Source organism: Cebus imitator, unplaced genomic scaffold (assembly GCF_001604975.1).
Source record: "Cebus imitator isolate Cc_AM_T3 unplaced genomic scaffold, Cebus_imitator-1.0 Scaffold217, whole genome shotgun sequence".
Classification (NCBI taxonomy): Eukaryota; Metazoa; Chordata; class Mammalia; order Primates; family Cebidae; genus Cebus; species Cebus imitator.
This window is the reverse complement of record NW_016107532.1, coordinates 1,749,394-1,767,964: the sequence shown is the minus strand read 5'-3', so window position 1 is coordinate 1,767,964 and position 18,571 is coordinate 1,749,394. Positions and strand designations below refer to the sequence as shown.

Genomic DNA, 18,571 nt, shown 5'->3' with positions numbered 1-18,571 from the left:
GAAACAGAAGACTCCTTGAAAGTTCCGGCTTCCATTAAGAAAAATGTAGCTAACCCTGATGACCTAGGCCTCATAATGGAAAATGTAGGAGTTCCATTACCCCAAGATGTGATTCAAAGAACACTGAACAATGTGGCTCTCAGTGGTGAGTATTTAATATATTTCTAGGTATCCTTTATCTTAGATAACATGATTCTGAGTGTTTCAAGAATTCTGAAGAGGTTTTCTGATTCATAGATTATCAAGGCTTTCTTGTACCTTTGCATTCATCTGGGTTCTAGTTATTGTCAGTTGTGTTCTAGTTATTTTCAGTAGCAGCATGCAGCAGAAAAATCTATGGAGGATGAGTATACATACATGTGTCTGAATGATATGTATGCACCTGTCTTTTTGATTGAATATATATCTCAATTTCAAAGCCATATCTATAAATTATTTCTCAATATAGCAATTATATTATAGTTGCCTGTTTCTTATATGTGATTATTTATTTTTCTATGTCCTCTGGTTTGCATTTTCTTTCAGAGGATGGGACAGTGAATTTAGAAGAGTTTATGAGCAATTTGGTCAATTCAGGATTTTCATCTCTACCTGAAAGTAAGAATTTTCAGTTTAGTGGAGATATATAATGACATATCTGCTCTAGATCTCTTGGAAAAACCCTAAAAAGGCTTTTGAGATGGTTTTAAACTTATTTAACACTAGCATTATTTTCTAATGCCTTTACATCTCTAATGTATAGCACAACTAGAAAAGACAATAGGCTAGACTGGGCGTGGTGGCTTACACCTGTAATCCCAGCACTTTGGGAGGCTGAGGCATTTGTGAGCAGCCTGGCCAACATGGTGGAACCCTGTCTCTGCTAAATGAAGATACAAAAACTAGCCAGGCATGGTGGTGTGTGCCTGTAGTCCCAGTTACTCTGGAGGCTGAGGCATGAGAATCACTTGAACCTGGGAGATGGAGGTTGCGGTGAGCCAAGATGGTGTCACTCTACTCTAGCCTAGTTGATAGAGTGAGCCCCGTTTCAAAACAACAACAACAACAAACAAACAAACAAAAACAAAACAAAACAAAACAACAGAATAAGAAGAAGAAAAGAAAAAAGGAAAGAAAAGACTATAGTTTTAAGGGAAAAATAGTTCCCTCTTCTGTCTAGTGTAAATACCAGAGTCTTTTTTTTTTTTTTGGTATTTTTTATTTTTTTTTTTTTTTTTTTTTTTTTAGGTTCAGGGGTACATATGCAGTTTTGCTATATAGGTAAATTATGTGTTGTAGGGGTTTGGTGTATAAATTATTTCGTGACTCATGTAATAAGCAGAGTACCTGATAAATAGTTTTCAATCCTCAACCTCCTCCAATCCTCCACCCTCAAGTAGGCCTCAGTATCTGTTATTTCTTTCTTCATGCACATATGTACTCATTCTTTAGCTTCCACTTATAAGTAATAACATGTGGTATTTGATTTTCTATGCCTGCATTAGTTTGCTTAGGTTAGTGGCCTCCAGCTCCATCCATGTTGCTGAAAAGAACATGATTTCATTCTTTTTCTGGCTGCATAGTCTTCCGTGGTATATATGTACTATATTTTCTTTATCCAGTCTACCACTGAGGGGCATTTAGGTTGAATTGCTATTGTGAAGAGTGCTGTGATTAACACACACATGCATATATATCTTTATGACAGAACAATTTATATTTCTTTGGATATCTACCCAATAATGAGACTGCTGGGTCAAATGGTAATTCTGTTTTAGGTTCTCCGAGAAATCACCTAACTGCTTACCACAGTGGTTAAACTAGTTTACATTCCCACTGGCAGTGTATAAGCATTGCCTTTTCTACACAACCTTGCCAGCATCTGTTATTTTTTGACTTAATAATAGTTATCTGACTGGTATGAGATAGTATCTCATTATGGTTTTGATTTGCATTTCTCTAATGGTTAGTGATGTTGAGCATTTTTTCAAATGCTTGTTGGCTGCATAAATGTCTTCTTTTGAAAAGTGTCTGTTCATGTCTTTTTCCCACTTTTTATTTATTTTTAATTTTTTAATATTTAACTTTTGTGGGTACATAGTAGGTGTATTTACTTATGCAGTACATGAGATGTTTTGATACAGGCATGCAATGTGAAATAATCACATCATGGAAAATGGGGCATCAATTCTGTCAAGCATTTTTTATTTGTGTTACAAACAATCCAATTCCACTTTTTTAGTTATTTTAAAATATATACCATTAAGTTATTATTGACCATAGTCATCCTGTTTTGCTATCAAATAGCAGGTCCTATGCATTCAATTTTTTGCTATCCATTAGCCATCCCTACCCCCAACCCTCCCACTATCCTACCCAGCCTCTGGTAACCATCTTTCTACTTTCTGTGTTCATTAGTTCAATTGTGTTCTAATTTTTAGATTCCACAAATAAGTAAGAACATGTGATGTTTGTCTTTTTTGTGCCTGGCTTATTTCACTTAACATAATGACCTTCATTTCCATCCATGTTATTGCAAATGACAGGATCTCATTCTTTTTAACAGCTGAATATTACTCCATGTGTATAAGTACCATATTTTCTTTATCCATTCATCGTTGATGGACACTTAAGTTGCTTCCAAATGTGAGCAGTGCTGCAACAAACATAGGAGTACAGATATCTCTTCAATATACTGATTTTCTTTCTTTTGGATATATATTCATCAGTGGGATTGCTAGATCATATGGTAGCTCAATATTTAGTTTTTTAAGGAACCCCTGAACTGTTCTCCATAGCAGTTGTGCTAATTTACATTCCCACTAACAGTGTACAAGGGTTCCCTTTTTGCCAGGCTTTGTTATTTCTTTTATTTTAGATATAAGCCATTTTAGCTGAGGTAAGATAACTCATTGTAGTTTTGATTTGCACATCTATGATGATCAATGATGTTGAGCACTTTTTCATATACCTGTTTGCTATTTGTATGTCTTCTTTTGAGAAATGTCTGTTCAAATCTTTTGCCCATTTTTTGATTGGATTATTTGATTTTTTTCCCTATAGATTTAGGAAACTCCTTATATATTCTGATTATTAATCTTTTGTCAGCTGGAGTTTGCAATATTTTCTCCCATTCTGAGGATTATCTCTTCACTTTGCTGATTGTTTCCTTTCTATGCAGAAGCTTTTAAACTTGATGTGATCACATTTATCCATTTTTACTTTGATTTTCTGTGCTCGTGGGATTTGCTTAAAAAAATTTTGCCCAAATTAATGTCCTGGAGATTTTTCCCACTGTTTTCTTGTAGTAGCTTGATAGTTTGAAGTCTTAGATTTAAGTCTTTAATCCATCTTGATTTGATTTTTGTATATGGCAAGAGATAGGGGCCTAGTTTCATTCTTCTGCATATAGATAACCAGTTTTCTCAGCACCATTTATTGAAGAGATTGTCTTTCCCTCAGTGTATGTTCTTGGCACCTTTGTCAAAAATGAGTTCACTGTAGGTGTGAGGATTTGTTCCTGGGTTCTCTGTTCTGCTCCATTGGTCTATGGGTTTGTTTTTTTGCCAGTACCATTCTATTTTGGTTACTGTAGCTCTGTGTATAATTTGAAATCACGTAATGTGATTTTCTTCCAGTTTTGTTCTTTTTGCTTAGGTTAGCTCTTTAGCTATTCTGGGTGTTTATGGTTCCACATAAATTTTAGAAATTTTTTTTCTATTTCTGTGAAGAATGTCATTATTATTTTGATAGGGATTGCATTGAATCTGTAGATTCCTTTGGGTAGTATAGACATTTTAACAATATTGAGTCTTCTAATTCATGAACATAAAATACCTTTCCAGTTTTTGGTGTCTTCTTCAATTTTTTCATCAGTGTTTTATAGTTTTCATTATAGAGATTTATCAGGTCTTCCGTTAATTCCTAGGTATTAAATTTTATTTGTGGCTACTGTAAATGGGATTACATTTTTTATTTCTTTTTCACATTGTTCACTGTTAGTATATAGAAATGCTGCTGACTTGTGTATGTTAGTTTTGTATCCCGCAACTTTACTGAATAGTTTTTTGGTGGAGTCTTTAGGATTTTCCAAATATAAGATCGTATTATCTGCAAACAAGGATAATTTGACTTCTTCCCAATTTGGATGCCTTTTATTTCTTTCTCTCATCTGATTACTGTACTTAAGACTTCCAGTACCATGCTGAATATAGCAGTGACAGTAGGCATACTTGTCATGTACTAGATCTTAAAGGAAAAGCTTTCAGTTTTTCTCCATTCAACATGATACTAGCTGTGGGTCTGTTGTATATGGCTTTTATTGTGGTAAAGTATGTTTCTTTTATACAAAATTTTTTAGGGTTTTTATCATGAAGGAATGTTGAGTTTTATCAAATGCTTTTTCAGTATCAATTGAAATGATCAAATGGTTTTTATCCTTTATGTTGTTGATATGATGTATCACATTAATTGAGTTGCATGTGTTGGACGATCCTTGCATCCCAGGAGTCAATCCCACTTGATCATGATGAGTGATCTTTCTAATATATTGTTGAATTCAGTTTTAGTATTTTGTTGAGGATTTTTGCATCAGCAATCATCAGAGATACTGACTTGTAGTTTGTTTTTTGTTTTTTTGATTTTTTTCATGTGTTTTTGTCTGGTTTTGGTATCAGGGTAATTCTGGCCTTGAAAAATGAGTTTGGAAGTATACTCTTGTCCTCTATTTTTCAGAATAGTTTGAGTAGGATTGGCATTATTTCTTCTGTAAATGTTTGGCATGATTCAGCAGTGAAGCCATCAGGTTCTGTGCTTTTCTTTTCTAGGAGACTTTTTGTTAGGTCTTCGATCTTGTTACATATTACTGATTGCTTCAGATTTTGGAGTTCTTCCTGGTTCAATCTTGGTAGATTTTATGTGCCCAGAAATTTGTTCATTTCTTCTAGGCTTTCCAATTTATTGACGTATAATTGGTCATAGTAGCCTCTAATGATCCTTTGAATTTCTGCAGCATAAATTGTAATGACTCCTTTTTCTCTTCTGATTTTATTTGTTTGTATCTTTGTTTTTTTCTTAGTCTAGATAAAGGTTGTCAGTTTGGTTTAACTTTTCAAAATGCCAACTTTTTGTTTCATTTATCTTTTGTATTTTTGTTTTATTTGTTTCTGCTCTGATCTTTATTATTTCTTTTCTTCCACTAATTTTGAATTTGTCTTTCTCTTGCTTTTCTAGTTTTTTTAAGATGCTTTGTTAGATTGTTTATTTGAATTTTTTTTTCTTTTCTCATGTAGGTACTTATGGCTATTAACTTCCATCTTAGGGCTGCTTTAGCTGTATCCCATAGGTTGTAGTATATTGTGTTTCCTTTATCATTTGTTTCAATAAATTTTTAAATTTTCTTCTTAGTGTCTTCATTAATCTCCTAGTCATGTAGGAGCATACTGTTTAATTTCAATGTATTTGTGTAGTTTCCCAAATTTCTCTTGTTATTAATTTCTAATTTTATTCCATTGTGATCAGAGAAGCTGTTGGATATTATTTCAATTTTTATTTTTATTTTGAGCCTGAGTTTCACTTTGTCTCCCAGGCTGGAGTGCAATGGTGTGATCTCAGCCCACTACAACCTCTGCCTCCTGGGTTCAAGTGATTCTCCTTCCTCAGCCTCCTGAGTAGCTGGGATTACAGGCACCTGCCACCATGCCCCACTAATTTTTTTATTTTTAGTAGCGATGGGGTTTCACCATGTTAATAAGGCTGGTCTTGAGCTCCTGACCTCAAGTGATCCACCTGCCTCGACCTCCCAAAGTACTGGATTACAGGTGTGAGCCACTGTGCCCAGCCTTCAATTTCTTTTTAATGTTTTTAAGACTTGTTTTATGACCTAGTATGTGGTCTAACCTTGAAAATGATCCATATGCTGAGAAAAAGAATGTGTATTCTGCAGCCATTGGATGAAAGGTTCTGTAAATATCTATTAGATTCATTTGGCCTATAGTGCAGATTAAGTCTGATATGTCTTTGTTAATAGTCTGTCTGAAAGATTTGTCCAGTGCTGAAAGTGAGGTGTTGAAGTCTCCAGTTACTATTGTATTGGAGTCCATTTCTCTGTTTAGCTCTAATACTATTTGCTTTATACATCTGGGCGCTCCAGTGTTGGGTGCATATACATTTAAAATTGTTATATCTTCTTGCTGAATTGACCCCTTTACTATTATATAGTGACCTGCTTTGCCTGTTCTTATAGCTTTTGTCTTGAAATCTACTTTTTCTGATGTAAGTCTGGGAAGTTCTGGTCTTTTTGAGTTTCTATTGACATGGAATATCTTTTTTCCATCCCTTTATTTTTAATCTATGTGTGCCTTTATAGGTGAAATGTATTTCTTGTAGGCAACGGATCAGTAGATCTTGTTTCTTCAATTCAGCCACTCTGTGTCTGGATTGAAGAGTTTAATCTATTTACATTCAATGTTATTATTGACAAGTGAGGACTTATTCCTGCCATTTTTAAATTTGTTTTCTGGTTGTTCTGGGTTTTTTCTTCTTCTTTCTTTCCATCCGGTCTTCTTTTAGTGAAGGTAATTTTTTCTGGTGATATGATTTAGGTTTCTTGCTTTTTATTTTTTGTGTATGTTTTTTGGTTTGAGGTTATCAAGAGGCTTACAAATACTATCTTATAGCACAGTATTGTAAACTGTTAACAACACTGTTTGCCTAAACAAACAAATAAGCAAAAAGAAAACTAATGTATGCCTTCACTTTGTCCCCTTTTTAATGTGTTGTTTTTTCCTATTTATATCTTATTATACTGTTTATGTCTTGAAAAGTTACTGCTGTTATTATTTTTGATTGATTCATTGTTTTGTCTTTCTACTTAGGATAAGAGTAGTTTACATACCACAGGTGTAGTGTTATAATATTCTATGTTTTTCTGTGTATTTACTATTACCAGTGAGTTTTGTACCTTCATGTGATTATTTATTGCTCATTAATGTCCTTTTGTTTCTGATTGAAGCATTCCTTTTAGCATTTCATGTAGGACAGGTCTGGTATTGACAAAATTTCTTAGCTTTCTTTGTCTAGGAAGATCTTTCTTTTCCTTTGTGTTTGAAGAATATTTTCACTGGATATACTATTCTAGAGTAAAACTTTTTTCCTATAGCTCTGTAAATATGTCATGCCACTCCCTCCTGGCCTGTAAGGTTTCTACTGAAAAGTCTACTGCCAAACATATTGGAGCTCCATTGTAAGTTATTTGTCTCTTTTTTTTCTTGCAACTTTAAGGATTCTTTCTTTATCCTTGACCTTTGGAAGCTTGATTAAATGACTTTAAGTAGTCTTCTTTGGGTTAAATCTGCTTGGTGTTTAGAACATTCTTGTACTTGGATATTTATATCTTTCCTTAGGTTTGGAAAGTTCTCTATTATTATCCCTTTGAATAAACTTTCTACCTTATCTCTTTATCTCCTCTTTAAGGCCAACTACTCACAGATTTGTCCTTTTGAAGCTATTATCTAGATCCTATAGGCATACTTCGTTGTTTTTTATTCTTTTTTCTTTTGTCTCCTCTGACTGTGTGCTTTCAAATAGTCCATCTTCAAGCTCACTAATTCTTTCTTCTGCTTAATCAATTCTGCTATTAAAAAGACTGATGTTTTCTTCTGTATGCCAGTTGTACTTTTTAGCTCCAGATTTTCTGTGCAATTGTTTTTAATTATTTTAGTGTGTTTGTTAAATTTATCTGGTAGAATTCTGAATTCTTTCTCTGTTATATCGAATTTATTTGAGTTTCCTCAACAGAGCTATTTTGAGTTCTGTATCTGAAAAGTCACATATCTCTGTTTATCCAGTATTGTTCCCTGTTGGCTTAGTCATTTGGTGAGGTCGTCTTATTTGAATGTTGCTGATGCTAGTAGATGTTGTTCAGTGTCTGGGCATTGAAGAGTTAGGTATTTTCTGTAGTCTCACTGTCTGGGCTTGTTTGTACATGTCCTTGGGAAGGCCTTCCAGGTATTTGAAAGGACTTGAGTATTGTGATCTAAGCTGTGTCTGCTTCAGGGAGCATGGCAAGCCTAGTAACATTGTGATTCTTGCAGACTTGTAGAGCCCTGATGGTCTTGGATAAGATTCGGGACAATTCTTTGGTTTATCAGGTAGATTCTTATTCTTTTATCTTACTTTCTCCCAAACAGTCTCTCTCTTTGTTCTGAGCCACCTAAAGCTGGGGGTGGAGTGACACAAGCACCCCTATGGCCACTAACGCTGTGACTGTACTGTGTGAGGCCTAAAGCCAGTGCAGCACTGGGTCTCACCCAAGGCCTGCTGTAGACGCTTCTTGGCTATTTCCTATGTTCCCTCAAGGCTGTGGGGCTTTGCAATCAGCACATGGCAAAGGCCTGTATCCTTTCCTTCAGAGTGATGTTTCCCTAGGCCCCAGGTAGGTCGAGAGGTGCCATCTGCAAGTCAGGGACTATGTGGTTTTCTCTTGTACTGTGGCTGAGCTGGCACTCAAATAAAAAGAAGTTCTTGCCCTTCTTCCTTTGCCTTTTCAAAGGCTAAGGAGCCTCACACTATAGCCACTGCTACCACAGGCTATGAGAAGTACTGCCAGACTACTGCCAAGGGCTCTTAAGTCACTTTGTGTTGAATGCTGCTTGACTTGGGACGCATTCTTGAGGGCAATGGGTTTTCTTCTGGCCTAGGGCAGACCTAGAGATGCCATCTAAGAGTCAAATCCTGGAATTGGGACCCCAAGAGGCTGCTTGGTGCTCTACCCTTCTGTGGCCATCCTGGTACCTAAGGCGTAAGACAAAGTTGCTTTTCTCAAGCAGAAGGAGTTTCACCTCATAGCCACCACAGCTGGTAACGTGCTGAGTCACACCTGAAGCCGGCAATTCTCAGAGGCTCACCAAAGTCCCTTGATGTAGTACTGGGTATTGCTGCTGGTTATTTGGGGGTCCAAGGGCTCTTCACTTAGAAGGTGATGAATGCTGCCAGCACTGGTCCTTCCTATCAAGGCTGTGGCTTCCCTTCTCATCCATGGTATGTCTAGAAAAGTTGTGTGAGAGCTAGAGCCTGTAACAGGGGACTTAAAATTCTGACTGGTGCCCCATCCCACTGTGGCTCAACTCCTATCCAAGATGCAAACAAAGTGCTGCTCCACTTCTCTCTCCTCTCTTCAAGTGGAAGGAAGGAGTCTCTTTTGAAGCCACAAGCTGTGCAGCCTGGGATTAGGGGAGAGGTGATGCCAGCAGTCCCTTAGTTACTCCAGCTGGTGTCTTAGTAGGTCATGTGCCCCCCCACCAGTCCACTGTCTCTGGTCTCAGTACAGCACTGGGACTTGCCTATGAGTTGCAGTCCTTATGGCCTAGACTACCTTTCAAGTTTACTTAGAGCACTGAACACTTTAGCCCACAGTGGCAAGGTGTGCAAGGACTCATTTTGACCACTGACATCATTGATTCCCTTCTGGCCAGGGCTATTTTAAATGCTCCCTCCTTGGGTGGGCATCAGCTGAGTTTGGTCTGGTTTTCCTTTCTGCCTGTAATAGGACAGCGCTGGGTTCAGTGCTTCACAATTTCTATGTTCTCTCTCTTTTGCTGCTGCTGGGGATTGAGTAGGAGTGGCACTGGGGATTCAAGACTGTATTTTCTCTCTTCAGTGCCTCTTTCAGCAATGCAGAGTTAAAATCAGGTACTATGAGGACTCACCTGATTTTCAGTTCTCATGAAGGGGTGTGTGTGTGTGTGTGTGTGTGTGTAGACAGTTATATTGGTGTCCTTGCAAGGGGATGATTGGTAGAGCCTTCGGGTCCATCATCTTGCTATACCTTGTATATCCTTTTGCCCATGTTTTAATGGGGTTGTTTTGGATTGTAAGTTTAAGTTTCTTATAGATCCTGAATATTAGACCTTTGTCAGATGCATAGTTTACAAAAATTTTCTCCCAGTTTGTAGGTGGTCTGTTTATGCTGTTAATAGTTTCTTTTCCTGTGCAGAAGCTCCTTAGTTTTATTAGGTCCCATTTGTCAAGTTTTGCGTTTGTTGCAGTTGCTTTTTTGTGTCTTTGTCATGAAGTTGTTGCCAGGTCCTATGTCCAGACTGGTATTTCCTAGATTGCCTTCAGCGTCTTTATAGTTTTTGATTTTAGATTTAAGTCTTTAATCCATCTTGAGTTTATTTTTGTATATAGTATAAGGAAGGGGTCCAGTTTCAGTCTTCTGCATATGGCTAGCCAATTAGCACCATTTATTAAATAGGCAGTTCTTTTCCCATTGCTTGTTTTTGTGGATTTTGTTTAAGATCAGATCATTGTAGGTGTGTGGCTTCATTTCTGAGTTCTCTAATCTGTTCCATTGGTCTATGTGTCTGTTTTTGTACGAGTACCATGCTGTGTTTACTACTGTAGCCTCATAGTATGGTTTGAAATCAAATAACATGATGCTTCCAGCTTTGTTCTTTTTACTTAGGATTGCCTTTATTATTCAGGCTCTTTTTTTGGTTCCATATGACTTTTAAAATAGTGTTTTCTAATTCTGTGAGGAATGTCATTGGTAGTTTGATAGGAATAGCAAGGATATTGGCCTGAGTTTTTGTTTCAGTAGGTTTAGTACCAGCTCTTCCTTATGTATATGATAAAATTCTACTGTGAATCTATCTGGTCTTGGACATTTTCTAACTGGTAAGTTTTTTTTTTTTAATTACTGATTCAATTTAGGAACTCATTATTCATATGTTCAGGGACTCAGTCTCTTCTTGGTTCAATCTTGGGATGTTGTAAGTTTCCAGGTATTTATCTGTTTATTCTAAGTTTTCTAGGTGTTCATAAGTTTCTGAGGGTTGTTTGTGTTTCTATGGGATCAGTGGTAACAGCCCCTTTGTCATTGGTTGTGTTTATTTGAATCTTCTCTTTTTCTAAGTCTAGCTAGTGTTCTATCTATCTTATTATTTCAAAGAATTATCTCCTGTATTTATTGATCTTTTGTATGGTTCTTCACATCTCAGTTTTCTTTAGTTCAGCTCTGATTTTGGTTATTTCTTGTTTTGGAGTTTGTTTGCTCTTGTTTCTTTAGTTCCTTTGGATGTGATGTTGGTTTATTAATTTGAGATCTTTCTAACTTTTTGATTTGGGTGTTTAGTGCTTTAAACTTCTCCCTTAATACTACTGTGGCCATGTCCCAGAGAATCTGGTATGTTTTTTATTACTTTCAAATAAATTCTTTATTTCTGCCTTAATTCTGTTATTTACCCACAAGTTATTCAAAAGAAGGTCATTTAATTTCCATTTATTTTATGGTTTTGAGTGATTTTCTTAGCATTGATTTATATTTGTATCACACTGTGGTCTGAGAGTATGGTTGTTATGATTTCTTTTTTTGGTATTTGCTAAGGGTTGTTTTATGCCCAATTGTGTGGTTGATTTTAGAGTATGTGAGCCCCAGAGTCTTGATTGCAGTTGTCTATTACTAAGGGTTCTTATGAAGGTAAAAATAATATTAGTTAAAAAATGACCAAACTAGGACTTAGAATTAGGCTATTTGCAAATTGCTGTAATTTAACTAAGTTGTTATTTGAGCAGTGTTTTGTAGTTCTCATTGCGGAGGTCTTTCACCTCCTTGGTTAGCTGTAGTCCTAGGTATTTTATATTTTTGTACGTATTGTTAATTGGGTTGCATTCTTGATTTGGCTCTCAGTTTGGAGGTTGTTGGTATATAGGAATGCTACTGACATTTGTACATTGATTTTGTATCCTGAGTGACTGGGATGTAGGACACCAAGTCCCTAGGCTGCACATAGCAGGGGGGCTCTGGGCCTGGCCTATGACACCATTTTTTTCTCCTAGACCTCTGGGCCTGTGATGGGAGGGGCTGCCATGAAGACCTATGACATGCCCTGGAGACATTTTCCCCATTGCCCTGGGTTTTAATATTCATGTCCTTGTTATTTATGAAAATTTCTACAGCCAGCTTGAATTTCTCCCCAGAAAATGGGATTTTTTTTTTCCTCTCACATTGTCAGGCTGCAAATTTTCCAAACTTTTATGCTATGCTTTCCTTTTAAAACTGAATACTTTTAACAGCACTCAAGTTACCTCTTGAATGCTTTGCTGCTTAGAAATTTCTTCTGCCAGATACTCTAAAATCATCTCTCTCAAGTTCAAAGTTCTGCAAATCTCTAGGATAGAGGCAAAATGCTACCAATCTTCTTGCTAAAAGATAGCAAGAGTCACTTTTACTCCATTTCCCAATAAGTTCGTCATCTCCGTGTGAGACCACCTCTGGCTGGATTTCATTGTTCATATCATTATCAGCATTTTTGTCAAAGCCATTCAACAAGTATCTAGGAAGTTCCAAACTTTCCCACATTTTTCTATCTTCTCTGAGCCCTCCAACTATTCCAACCTCTGCCTGTCACCCAGTTCCAAAATGATTTCTACATTTTCAGGTATCTTTTCAGGAGTGCCCCACTCTACAGGAACCAATTTACTGTATTAGTTTGTTTTCATGCTGTTGATAAAGACATGCCCAAGACTGAGCAATTTACAAAAGAAAGAGGTTTAATGGACTTACAGTTCCACATGGATGGGGAGGCCTCACAATCATGGCAGAAGGCAAGGGGGAGCAAGTCACATCTTACGTGGAGGGTGGCTGGCAAAGAGAGCTTGTACAGTAAAACTCCACCTTATATCACCATCAGATCTTGTGAGACTTACTCACTACTATGAGAACAGCATGGGAAACATCTGCCCCCATGATTCAGTTACCTCCCACTGGGTCCCTCCTATAACATGTGGGAATTCAAGATGAGATTTGGGTGGGGATATAGCCAAACCATATCAGTAATATTGAGATTTTATTCATAATCTTGCTGACCAAATGTATCTTCTTTTGAAATGTGTCTGTTCATGTCCTTTGCCCACTTTTTAATGGCTTTTTTTTCCTTGTAAATTTGTTTAATTTCCTTATAGATGCTGGATATTGGAACTTTTTCAGATGCATAGTTTGCAAAATTTTTTTTCCATTCTGTAGGTTGCCTGTTTACTCTGTTGATAATTTCTTTTGCTGTGCAGAAGCTGTTTAGTTTAATTGGATCCCATTTGTCAAATTTTACTTTTGTTGCAATTGCTTTTGGAGTTTTCATCATGAAATCCTTGCCCATTCCTATGTCTGGAATAGTTTCCTAGATTGTCTTCCAGGGTTGTTTATAGTTTTAAGTTTTAAATTTAATGTAAGTTTTTAATCCATCTTGATTTGATTTTTGTAAATGAGGTAAGGAAGGGGTCAGTTTCAGTGTTTCGCATATGGCTAGCCAGTTATCCCAGCACCATTTATTGAATAGAGAGTAATTTCCCACTGGTTATTTTTGTGAGCTTTGTCAAAGATCAGATGGTTGTAGGTGTGTGGCCTTATTTCTAAACTATTCTGTTCCATTGGTCTGTGTGTCTGTTTTTGAACCAATACCATCCTGTTTTGGTTACTTTAGCTCTGTAGTTTAGTTTGAATTCAGGTAGTATGATGCCTTCTGCTTTGTTCTTTTTTGCTTAGTATTATACTGGCTACTCGGGCCCTTTTTTGATTCATTATGAATTTTAGAATTTTTTTTTTGTAATTCTGTGAAGAATGTCATTGGTAGTTTGATAGGAATGGCACTGAATCTGTAAATTGCTTTGGACAGTTTTGCCATTTTAATGCTATTGATTCTTCCTATTTATGAGCATGGAATGTTTTTTCATTTGCTGGTGTTATCTCTGATATCTTTGAGCAGTGTTTTATACTTCTCTTTGTAAAGATCTTTTGTATCCCTAGTTAGCTGTATTCCTAGGTATTTTATTGAAAGATTAATTTTCTAATTCTATTTTTTAAAATATTTATTAATTGGAATTCTAATTTAAGAGAAAGCTTTTTCCTCCTCACACATATCAGTATAATGTAAGTAAAGACTTTCTTTTCCTCATTTATTTATTTATTCATTTGTTTATATCAGTATAGACTCATGGATTGAATTCAATGAGCTATAATTCAGTACTCTCATTGTTTATTTTCATGCTTAAGTGCTTTGTTCTCTATTTTTAATATAAAATGCCTTTTGTATTAATCATTATATCATGAACATGCTTCCATGTCAGTATACAAAGATTATTGAAGAATTTTTAAGGATCCTGAGGTAATCAAATTTGTACTTTGGTGTAATCACTCACTCTGGTAGCAGTGTGGTAAATGAATTGGAAAAGAATTAGACTGAAGACAGTGTTGAGCAAGGGTTGGGGAGGCAAGGACAGAGATTAGAAGCAGTCCCCTTTTCTTTACCTCTGGGTAATATAATTAAAATTATTTCCCTCTGTGGGGATTTGAAGATAGGGAAATGATGTTCCCCATCAAACAATGTCCAATAGTTCATTGGATAGATAGGCCTGTAACTTAGAAGGGTTGTCTGATCTGAGATTTAGATTTACAAATATTTAACAAATATTTAACATTATAATGGTAGCCATCATATAGAATGTTCACTACTTCGAATCACTGTGCAAAGTATTATACATATATTATCTATTTCTCACAATAATCCTTTGAACTAGATTTTGTTATTTCCATTTACCAATAAATCAATCAGTAATCATACAGTTAGATGATTTATAGCTGTATGAGTATTAATTTATTAGCTGCTAAGTAGTAAAGCGGAAATTTAGTTAAGCCATGGATTAAATGAGATATTTTCAGGCAATTCAAGAAGATTTTTAAACTCAATTTATAGTCATGGTAGTTCATTAGAAGTATTGTTGTATTTGTGCCTAACTATGAAACCAAAACACTATGTGCTTGACTTGTTAGATTATACAAAGACAAAAAAATTTGATCAGGGTTTCTGAACCTTGGCACTATTGATATTTTGGATTAGGTAATTCTTTGTTGTGGGGAGCCGTCCTGTGCATTGCCACATGTTTAGCAGCATCTCTGTCCTCTATCCATTAGATTCCAGTAGCACTCCATAATTGTGACAACCAAAAATGTTTCCAGAAATTGCCAAATGTTTCCTGGGAGGCAAAATCGCCCAGTTAAGAACCACTGATGTAAACATTTGAGTTGGCATTCGCACTGTGTTTAATGTTGTTTATGAAAATGTATTCTCTATATAGTGATCAGGGAATTAATAATGCTTTTGAATAGTTATTTATTAAAGATCTGCTATGTAATTAATCAGTTTATTCTTTCTTTTAATCAATAAATATTTACTGTGTATTTATTGTGGGCAGCCACTGTACTAGGCATTGAGAATATGAAGATAAATAAGAAAATTCCTCAATATAGCCTACAGTCTAGTGAGTATTACAATTAAACTCATGAGTACAAAATCTTGACTTTTTATGTTTTATCTTATCTTGGTCGAATTAAGGATGTTAAAGTATTTGCACACGTGAGTTTGTGTTCTGAGTGATCTTAACTACTGGAATAAATTATGTTCCAATCAGCATTTTTATAAGTTAAATCAAGATGTTCTCATTTCTCCCTTCTCCAGAGGGTTGCATCTATGTTCTGGGAGATTTGTGTAGAGGTGCATGGGGAAAGGGAGGTGCCTCTCTTCATATATCTTTATGATGATATGTCTGTTCTGATCCTCATTTGTCCTTTCATGTTGGCACTAACTGAATGACCTGAATTTTTACCTGGCATTTTATCTTGCAACATGCCCTTGCATTGGTTACTTTGCACTTTTAGCTTGACTGCCAGGCTGCTTTTGACTCTTACAAGCCTCTGTTCCCTTCACTGTGTCATGGAAAATATTTTGCCATTCTTGCATGCCATACTGGAGCTGTGGAAAATTTGGTGGCTGTCAGAGACCTTTCTTCTTACATATCAGTACTGGCATTTCTTTTCTACTTTCTCCTTGCTATGGTTTCTCAAAAAAGTCTATGTGTCTTGCTGCCTTCTAGGGCTCCTAATGGACTATAAGCATATATTTTTGGTTAGTATACACAAATTAGAAGGGAAAGCTCACTAAAATGGATTACTCAAAAAAGTTTATTTTGTTAGATAATAAGAGGAAAAAGCACCATATCCCTATCTCCTTACAGTAGCAGAATGAATAGAACAGATGGAGCATCTTCCCTTCATCATCTAAAAAGGAACTCATGTAGAGTTCTAAAAGATATTAAAAAACTTAAATACTGGGATTTTTTTTGTTTGTTTGTTTTTTGGTCTATTACATATTTCAGAGGTACCTTATTTTGTGGCTCATTCATTAAGTCTCAGAAACAAGAATCTTCATTAATTATTCTTGATACCCTTCTTTTTTTTCTGTGCCTTATACTTATTTTTAATTAAATGAGGTTATAGGTCAATATATACAACATCCCAGAACTGCTATGTTTAACATTAATGATTTGATAAAACTTACTATAATTGTGACATAATTTGTTCTTTATTTTGGAGCTGATAATGAAGTGAAAAAGAAAAACGGAATAAAAGATAGGGCAGTCATAGGTGAGTTAAAATTTGTTAATTAAACAAATATTTACTGAATAACTAGGCAGTGCTAGACACTATATTAAGAGCTAAAAATATGAATAAGTAAAATGAACTTCTAAAACTTATAGTACTAGCTGTGGCAACGTTGTTTTTGTATATACTTTTTAAAAATATAGTTCATTTGGTAAACATAGAGACAACACATTTATTTTAAAATACTCATTTTGTTCTTAGACAACTAGTTCAATAGTTTCCCTTCCATGTTATTTTGTTATTATATGGCCATTTCTTATTACGTGAGATTTCTTTTGGCTACATCTAGATCTGAAAAAATATTTAGTAATATTATCATTTTGAGACAGCATGCTATTTTATTACTTTTAGATTTCTTAGTAATCTTGGCAAGTAAAAAAATCACAAAATTATAGGTATTCATGGAAAATCATACCTTGAATAATTGTTTTAATTTAATAAATAGAGATTGTAAAGTTGGCAATTCAAGTAAAATCAAGCCTTCCAACTCAACTTTTTAAAGCCTTTATTGATTATTGTTTGGTTTCTGCATTGCCATAATTAATTAAATAATTACCTGATCAAAATGTTTTATTCATCTTTATAAAGTTAAGGATTTGTGTTCTGAAGTACAATAAACACCAAGGGATGATTTTCTTTCATTATTTCAACAGCGAGTAGGACTTATAACACATAAACTTCACACTGTTGTATGATTCGTTATTTTTCTTATTCCCATCAATACACTTGTTTTCAAAAGGAGAGAAGATTGATGTCAGTAACGTGGATGCTATTCTGAAAAACATGGATATAAAACTTACAGAAGAAGAACAACAATATCTACTAGACCACCTGTCTACTACTGGTGAGGCTTTAAAATATCTCATTATGGTTATGACTTTGAAGACTTTTCTGTGGGAGTTTCTAATTCTATACTTATTTCAATTGCCTAGGCTAAATATTTTTTTTAAATTATTTTCATACCATTACAAAAGTCCTGCTACTTACTATTTGACAGGCTAAGCAATAGTAAACTTCTTAGACATTAGTACCTGATTCACCCTCCTGTCAGATTATTCTCTCTAAAGCACAGCTTTTAATGTGCTACCCTGCTGTTCAAAAACCTTTAGTGACTATGCACACCTGTATTTTTGCCTCAACTGTTTTCATTTTTAAAAATTGAGTATAATGTATGTATAATAAAACCACAGATTAAGATTACAATATGATCGGCTTTTTTATTCAATAAATATTTAAGGAATACTATTTGCAACAACTGGGAGAAAAATAATTCTAAATACAGCAATAACACACCCCTGAGACACTTTGAAATTAACCAGTCTTTACTTTCCAAGGGGATTGTGGAGAAGTGTTATGAATAAGGGTAAATAACAGAATTGAATAATCTATCTAGTCAAGAATGGAGTCTCCAAGTCTCTTTGCTTTTCTGTCATTTGAAAGTAAATCACAGCTACAGAATAAAGGAAAACAATATTCATAGATATGGGTGATGAATTCACCTTTCCAGAGAATTTCCTTATGCTCCTTGCCAGTTAGTTACTTATTCCCTCCCAAGAGACAAACCACATTTCTACCACATTCTTATTACCATTGATTATTTTGCCTGTTACAGAACTTCCTCTAAATGGAATTATACAGTATAATCTTATGTATATAATATTTTGTGTATGGCTGCTTTACTTAACAAGGTTTCAAGATCCATCAGTGGTGTTGAAAGTTTCAGTAGTTCTCTGCTCTTTTTGCTAAATAGTATTTCATTGGATGGGTTTATCAACATTTGTTTATCCTTTCTCCTGATATTAGACATTGGATTGCTCCAGTTTTTTATGGTTATAGTCACTACAAACATTTAAACTTATAGTTTGACTACACTATAAGTTTGTAGTGACTAGAAAAAACTGCCATTGTTTTTTTCAAAGTGGCTGTACCATTTCTGATATTGGCATTTCAGTTGCTCTGCAGACTCCCTAGCACTCGGTAGCATAATCTATACATTTTTTACTATCATCATATGTGTGTATTGGTATTTCATTGTGGCTTTAATTTGTATTTCCGTATGGACAAGTAATGTTGAACAACAAGTTCTTTTTTTTTTTTTTT

At 35.2% G+C, this 18,571-nt stretch overlaps 1 protein-coding gene across 4 annotated transcripts in view; it reads left to right on the top strand.

Annotated features, from left to right (window-relative positions):
• EFCAB13 (EF-hand calcium binding domain 13) overlaps positions 1-18,571 on the top strand; it is a 181,261-nt gene that overhangs the window by 135,297 nt on the left and 27,393 nt on the right. For 3 of the 4 annotated variants that reach the window (XM_037745973.1, XM_037745971.1, XM_037745974.1), the window contains 3 exons: positions 2-145; positions 526-597; positions 17,211-17,315. In XM_037745973.1, coding sequence (XP_037601901.1) covers positions 2-145; positions 526-597; positions 17,211-17,315 — 321 coding nt within the window. The remainder of the gene's footprint in view (position 1; positions 146-525; positions 598-17,210; positions 17,316-18,571) is intronic. The other variant, XM_037745972.1, reaches the window with a different exon arrangement.